The following is a 7,505-nucleotide window of genomic DNA, read 5'->3' on the forward strand; positions in this document are numbered from 1 at the left end:
GCCCTCCGAACCGCTGCGCCGCCGCTTTCCTGCCCTTTCTGTTTGGCTCCTTTCTACTTTTCACGTTGCTTACGGTTGGGGAAAAGGGGAGGACTCAATGTTAAAGGACTTTTCATTTCAAGGCCTGTGACTGATAGAAGATGAACGTGAATTCTCAAGACCTGGTTTCTGGATCTCCAGCTCTTTCCTTTCCTATGTTTTTGGTTTTTGCGAGAGGCGGGTTATTTCAGGCATTTTGCCTGCTGCAGAAAAATATTCCTCTTGTGAGTTTTCATAAACAGGGCTCTGCTGGCCTCTTGTAATTTGATGAAGAAAAAAAAAAAATCTCAGAAGGGCACCGGGTTTGTGTTTTGTTTTGTTTTTGGTTCGTACCCAATGGCTTCCAAAAATACCCAGGCCTTATCTTTATTGGCTCTCCCAGAAGTCCAGACAAATTTGACGGGCAGCTCGCTTATCGCGGGGGAGCCTGCGAAGGGGAGATGCGGGCCTCGCCTCCTCCCGCTGTGACGCGGGTCTTTCGCAAGAGGCTGTGCGTGGTCTTAAAGTAATAGTAATGATGATCATAACGGGACCTTCTGCAGCCTCCTTCAGCTGGGGACGGAGGCGCTGGTAGCTGGAAACTGCGGGTGGCAGCCTAGTCACTGCCCCCTCCTGTCACCAGAACTGTGCTTCCAACCTTCTCTATTTCTTCCTCTCCACTTTCCTTCTCGTCCTCAGAGCAGGACCCCGAGCGGTCTCAGGGCCCCGGGCTCACCATGGCCGACGCAGACGAGGGCTTTGGCCTGGCTCACACACCCCTGGAACCAGACTCCAAGGATCTACCCTGTGACTCAAAACCCGAGAGCGCGCTAGGGGCCCCCAGCAAGTCTCCGTCGTCCCCGCAGGCCGCCTTCACCCAGCAGGTAAGAAGGGCCTCGGGGCCCTTTGCAGGAACCAAAGCCCCTCTTTCGAATGTTTGGGCAAGGGGGGCGGGCAGTGCCCATGATCTGCCCCTTTTCTTTTCATCCTTGCTCAATTCCACCCTTCCCTGCCGTGCCTCCCTAAATGCCAGTATAGTCCCATCCACTTTATTGTGACGATTATATCTTTACGGCCAGAGGATTTTTGAAATACGTTGAAGTTGTTAGGGGAGCCTCAAAGATCCGGCTGTTTGGGGCCAGCGAACAATGGCCCAGATCATTTCTTTCCTGCTGCACTAGGTGTAAACTCGGCTTGAACGCCTCATTAAGGGTCGGGTCAGCGGCCGCTTCAGGCCGGCATGAGCGATGGCTTGACCCCTCTTCAGATCTTTCGTAGCCTTCGCCTCCTCCCGCCTCCTCCGCGCCACCGCGCAACCTCGCGCGCTGCACCGTTTGTCTGGCGGCCGGGGCCTGGTGGGCTGGCTCCGCGGGGCCGGCGGCGGGGAGCACGCACGGCTGGGCCGGGAGGGCGCGGGGAGCCCGGGCTCGCCTGGCTGGAAGCTGGGCCCGAGCCGAGCGTGAAGCCTCGCCTCTCGCCCTGTGCCCTTCACGCCCGGCGCCCTGGGCGCTCAAGGCGTCGTCCGCAGACCTTGACGGTTTTGGAATGGGGTGTCAGAGGGCTGGAAGCGGGGTGTCTTGACCAGAAAAGATATTTGCACACAGCTAAAACCCTTCTTTGGAATTTAGATGTCCTTCCTGGCCTTTTCAGTGTCTCTCTCCTTTGCCCTTCACACCTCAGGAAGATGCGCGTATATTTGTAGTGAGACAGTGGGCACGCATTTTCAGAAACTTAAGAGGTTTTCTTTCAGGGGAAAAGAAATGTACTTGTTAGACCTTTACAAATTATTGCGAAACGAAGACTTTGTATGTAATTTTTTTGGTATGGGTTTTGTAAAATGACCTGTAGTTGAAAGTAGAAATGTTAAATCGCTTTGCCCATAATCCAAACAACTTGAAATGAACGAAGCTGGATGTGAGGAAGGCCTAGGAGGTATGTTAATATAGACGTTTGAGAATTAATTTTTGTTTGGGATTGTGGAAACCTATTATATAAATATTTAGAATTTTATATTTCACCTGTGTCTACATATGCACTGCCATGGTGAGAATAAACACGCATATATACACAGCACATCTGTCTATTTTCGTGTGGACATCTGGGTGTCTACATAAGAATATCCTAGGTGGGTTTTTCAAGATTGAGGTTGGGTTTCTTTTTTTCCTTTTAGCTGCCCCTTGGCTAAAGCGGATCGGGATTGGTCCCATTTTTTTCTCAGCCCCGTCCTCCCCATGCACATTCTGGAACACCCTGATGGCTGGGTTTTTTTTTTTTTTCTCTAGCCTTGTGTTGGTGGCATTAGGAGGAGACAGCTCTGCACTGTGGGGTTAAGGCCTGCCCGGGAGAGAGCATACACAGGGCAGGGGCTGCTCCAGAGCCCAGACAGTGCTGCAGTGGGTTGGGGGCAGTTTTCAGCCTATGAGCCACTGGCTCGAGGGGGAAGGAAGAGAAAGCTCTGTGTTTTGGGGGAGTTTGGGGAGGGAAGGCTCATTGACTTTTCCTCTCCTTCTTATAGGGCATGGAAGGGATCAAGGTGTTTCTCCATGAAAGAGAACTGTGGCTGAAATTCCACGAAGTGGGCACGGAAATGATCATAACCAAGGCTGGCAGGTGAGATGGTCACCTCTGTGGAGAAGGTACAGGGAACTTGTGGGAGAGACTAAGAAAGGTGTGGGAGACCAGTAAAAGGGGAGAATAGAAACAGAGAGGGAGGGGGAGAGAGACAGAGCGAGAGGGAGGGAATATGAATATATTTCATTTGACCCTATTCTGGTTAAAGAGGAGAACGGTGAATTCCTCCAGTGATGTCCCATTGTGAGGGGAAAAGCCTGAAAGATTCAACTCAGGGACCTGGGCGTTTCTTCCACCTCGTATATAAGAAGAAGCAAGAGCTTGGGAGGCTGTGCTATCTGGATGGATTAGTAATAAGAGAAGGAGGGATGAGGTGGGAGAGCCAACGGGAGAACAGAGAGTTGCAGAGACACACAGAGATGAGACGGGGTTTGGGTTTCATGGGATCTCAGACTTGATTCCTGGCCCAGACCCTCCTTCCCACCCTCCCTGACCTTGGAGCGGTTCCAGAGTCCCACCCGATCGCCAAACCCGGAATCATTGAATGTATTCGCTACCTCTTTCATTGTTTATAGAAAGCAGGCGAAGCCTTTGAAAGGGAACCGGTCTACGCCAGGCTCTATATACAGACACCGATAAACACGGCCGTTTCATCGAGACACTCACCCCGGAGTTCCTCTTGAAAGCTCACAGTTTTAGCTAGAAATGCGAGACTTCTGGGGGAGGGGGTAGGAGGGTCGTGCAACTCGGTATCTCAGCGTCTGAGTGCGCCCGGGTGCGGGGACAACCCCGCCACGTCCCTACGTGTGCTGGACTGGCCCTCCGCGTCCCTGAGGGCAGAAAGTCCCAGTCTGCTCACAGCAGGCGTGTGAAGCCGAGCATCCGGTAGGCCGAAGCCACCGAGTGTGTGAAAGGGGCGGGTGGAGCCGCCTCGCCAGACGACCACCGCTTCTGCAGCCCAAGCCTCTCGCAATAAACTGACAACAGTGACATTTATTATTATTTGAAATTAAACAATGTGTGCTCCCCCGCTCGGCCCGAGCGAACAGGAGGCGCGTTCTGTTTATACCAAAGAACTCAGGTCCTCTTCCCATTCCGCCGAGGAAGGAAAGGGCGGCCGGGGCCTCCTTTTTCCCTCCCAAGCCTGAGCCAACGGGATTTAACTATAAAAGGCCTGCGAAGCCTCCGGCGCCTCCGCCTCCAGGCGCGCTCGCTCGGGCAGATAAACACCGCGAGGCGAGGCTCCAAGGCCAGAGGGAGAGGTCTCCACTCACCCCTTCCCGCCATCCCTGAGCGAGCCAGGTTCCAGCAACTGGTCCTTGCGCCCCGGGCGGCCTTGGGAAGGCTTGCTTTCCGGGGCGCCCTCCTCCCGAGGCCGGATGGAGACGGGGGGGTGCGCCTGTGCGCGGAGAGGGAGCCGGGCACGGGACACGCGGGGCGGCGGAACCTCCTTCCAAGCACCAGATCCTCGCGCACGGCTCGGTTCCTTCCGAAACTAAATTTCTTTGAGGAGGGCCAAAGCGTTTGGACTCTCTAAGGCGGAGTGCCAGGCGCCTCGGAGATGCGGCGGGGGCATTTAGGGAGAAATTCCTGCGCGACACTCGTGTCAGAGGTCACGCACCGAGCTGTATCCTGGGGGCGGAGTGAAGCCGGGACGTGCCGTGGGCACCCACGCGCGGGCAGCCCCAGGGAGCACCCACTTGGGTGCCCACGTGACGCGCAGCGCTGCTCAGAGCGCCCAAAGCACCTGGCTGGGCGGAGGAAGCCAACTTTTTTCTTTTCCTTTTTTTTTTTTTTCTAACAAGCCTTTTCCTGCCCCCAAATTTAAAAAGTAGGTGTCTGGTTCTGAAAAGAGTCTTTAGCAAGAGTTGAAATGAGGGGTCCCTTTCAGGGCTTCCTCGAAACCAGTCTGTAGAAGTCCTCGCCTTCTGCTTTCTATTTCCTCTTGTAGATAGGTATAGTCCCAGCCTGCTTTCTCATCTCTTGGCCTTTCTCCTCCCCATAACTTGGAGGGAAACCTGGGATGGATCTTGGCAAGAGCGGAGCAGGGGCCGCGTTTCTCGTCCACTATCGATTCTTCCATTAAAATCTGTGGACGCGCTCTTCAGAATGTTTGCATTAATTCCCTCTGCCTCTGTGTCTCCTCCTCGTCTGTCCTAGGCGGATGTTTCCCAGTTACAAAGTGAAGGTGACCGGCCTTAATCCCAAAACGAAGTACATTCTTCTTATGGACATCGTTCCCGCCGACGACCACAGATACAAGTTCGCAGATAATAAATGGTAGGCACCGTAGCGGCTGGCGGGGAAGGCAGGGAGGACCGTGCAGACCAAACTTCCCTCTCCCCACTGAACCAATAAACATTGTTTTGAGCTCCTACTGTGTGCTAGAGGTTTTTGCTGCCCCTTCCGCTGCATCCTCCTGACCTCACCCTGAGAAAAAAAAGAGCAGCCATTAGCCCCCATTTTATAAACGAGAAAACTGAGGATCAGAGGAAGTAAAGTGCCGATGTCTGATGCTGCACTGGAGGGTTGTGGATTTTTAAAAAGGGCATTGTTACCAAGCGTTGGAGCTGTTTCTGGGGGCATAAACCATTAACAGTTATGTTTTATGAGTTACCTGCTTTGAACATGCCTTTTTTATGAAATTGCAAAATCAGTCCGGGGTATTTGAGTTAAACAGGCAAGAGAGGAGAGGCGCATTCCTTGGGTACGTTGCTCCCGCGGCTGCCAAGAGTGCAGAGGCTTGAAGGCGAAGCCCCTTTGGAAAGCCCTCAAGGAGTGTTCCCGAGACTTTTTTGCACATCCAGGCTTCCAGAACCCGCCAGTTGTTCATGGGCAGAGAGACGCTGCGAGGCTCCCCACGGCGCCCTCGGTGCTGGGGGAGGAATTAGGTGGAAGGAGAAAGAGCCGGGCGGCGGCGGCGGTGGTGGGAGCGCTCGCCTGGACACCAGCTCCAGGCTTTCTGCGCATCTGGCATTGCAGATGCCCAAGCAAGACCTGAGGGTCAGGCCATTTCCAGATCATTCTCGTAGTCAGCAGCCGTTGCTTTGCTCAAGAACCAGCCGGCACCGCGGTGCACTAAGTCTAGGGGGGGTGGCGCCTCTCCTTGGTCTAGGTCTGTGACGGGCAAAGCGGAGCCCGCCATGCCGGGCCGCCTCTACGTGCACCCGGACTCGCCGGCCACTGGGGCGCATTGGATGCGGCAGCTCGTCTCCTTCCAGAAACTCAAGCTCACCAACAACCACCTGGACCCATTTGGGCATGTGAGTACCTCGTGCAGCTCTTCCTTGTATCTTCAGGTTCACACCTTCTCTTCCTCACCTGACTCTCCTCTCCCTCTTCTCCAGGACTGTCTCTCTCTTCTTCGTTCCTCACGCCCACCCATGCCTCTTTCTTTGCTCCATTTCACCTGCCTTGGTCTTTTACTCTCTCTCCCTTCTTGACCTGGCCTTCCTTTCTCTTCCCCTTTCTCTCCTCTTTCTCATCTCTCTTTCCTTTTCTCTTATTTCTCACGCCTTCTAATTCTTCCTGGCTGTCTCCACCTCTCTCCTACCCAGACATCTCCCCTTTGCAGTCCTCCCTGTGGTCCACTAGTCCACGCTCTGGGTGTGTCTTTCCTGGGTGGCTGGCGATCGAGCCCCCTAGGTCTCCTGGCCTGGGGCTCTCACCCTGCATCCCTGCTGCCAGTACCCAACCCACCTGCCTTTGCTGAGGGACAGGGGTCATGGGGTGACTAAGGCAGCTCATTCTGGGCCTGGAATTCCTGTTCGTTCACCCTCATCTGTGATTAGGGGTGGGGAGTAGTGTTTCAGCCCTGCAGAAAAACATGGGTCCTCTAGCTCGGCAGGTACTCAGCACAGACTGCAGAGGCTGGACCACGATGGGAGCTGTATACCTTACCTACCTCCTTGCAAATCCTGCCATATTATGGGGATGTTCCGGCTGAAAGGGAGACCTGAGGCCCCCTGCTTCCTCTTTTACAGATGGGGAAACCAACCCACCAGAGGCGAACTCCGGTACTCCTGCCCCTTTTAGCTCGACGCTCTTGGGTTTATCTGTTTTTTTTCCCAACTTCCAGCTTTCCCCCCTCCTCCCACCATGCCCAGAGTGGGCCAACCAAGATCAGGGCCCTTCACCTGGAATCTGGACTGGCCCCGAGAGAGAGGGGCCTGATGAGCTCCCTGAAACTGCAGGATCTTGAGTGTGCAGTCCCCCACCCTCCAAGAGAATGCGTAGCTTCTAGTAGATTCTCTATAGGGTATCATCCTCTCTTCCCCCAAAGAAAAACAAATGAACAGAACACTGATTTGAGGGAAAATGTCCCTAAATCTCTTCACTGGAAATAATCACCGGGACAGAACGCAGTCTCTGAATTCAGAGTTTACAACTCTTAGTTTGATGATTCCACCAAACAAGGAGGCTGGCTCTCTTAGGGCATTTGATCCTCATAGTAGCCTAGAGAGGAGGGTGGAAACACACAGCCTTTATATGGAGTCTGGGGGAGGGGAGGTTACCTGCCTGAGGTCACACAGCTTGTATTTGGGAACAGGGATTTGAGGCCAGGTCTCTCTAATTGCAGAAGTGACCTGCATCCTGCCACTTTGGAGAATCAACACACAGGGTTCCCAGTTTGGGGACGTGAGGGGATGGGGTACAAATGCATTTGATCCGGAGGGAGGACAGTTTGTGAAGGTCCAGATGAGAAATCCGTTCTTGTGGGGCCTCAGGGCTGAAGCACTGAGTCTGTGGTGGGAAGGAGACCAGGGCCCTCCACTGATGGGCTCAATGCCACTGTACACGTGGTTGGTGTGAGATCGGACTGTTGACCACTGGAGAAGAGAGAAGGAAGGCCTATTCCCCTTCTACGCTGTAGGAAGGGAGAGGAAAGGGGCGGGGGGGGGGGGGGCGTTTCTAGG

General features: G+C 54.1%; 1 protein-coding gene across 1 annotated transcript in view; it reads left to right on the top strand.

The window, feature by feature from the left end:
• Positions 1 to 755: 755 nt before the first annotated feature.
• Positions 756 to 7,505, top strand: part of TBX5 (T-box transcription factor 5) — a 43,435-nt gene continuing 36,685 nt past the window's right edge. The window contains exons 1-4 of the mRNA XM_024741544.1: positions 756 to 902; positions 2,534 to 2,628; positions 4,750 to 4,869; positions 5,705 to 5,852. Of these exons, the coding sequence (XP_024597312.1) occupies positions 756 to 902; positions 2,534 to 2,628; positions 4,750 to 4,869; positions 5,705 to 5,852 (510 nt within the window). The remainder of the gene's footprint in view (positions 903 to 2,533; positions 2,629 to 4,749; positions 4,870 to 5,704; positions 5,853 to 7,505) is intronic.

Source organism: Neophocaena asiaeorientalis, unplaced genomic scaffold, assembly GCF_003031525.2.
Source record: "Neophocaena asiaeorientalis asiaeorientalis breed wild unplaced genomic scaffold, Neophocaena_asiaeorientalis_V1.1 scaffold648, whole genome shotgun sequence".
NCBI lineage: Eukaryota > Metazoa > Chordata > Mammalia > Artiodactyla > Phocoenidae > Neophocaena > Neophocaena asiaeorientalis.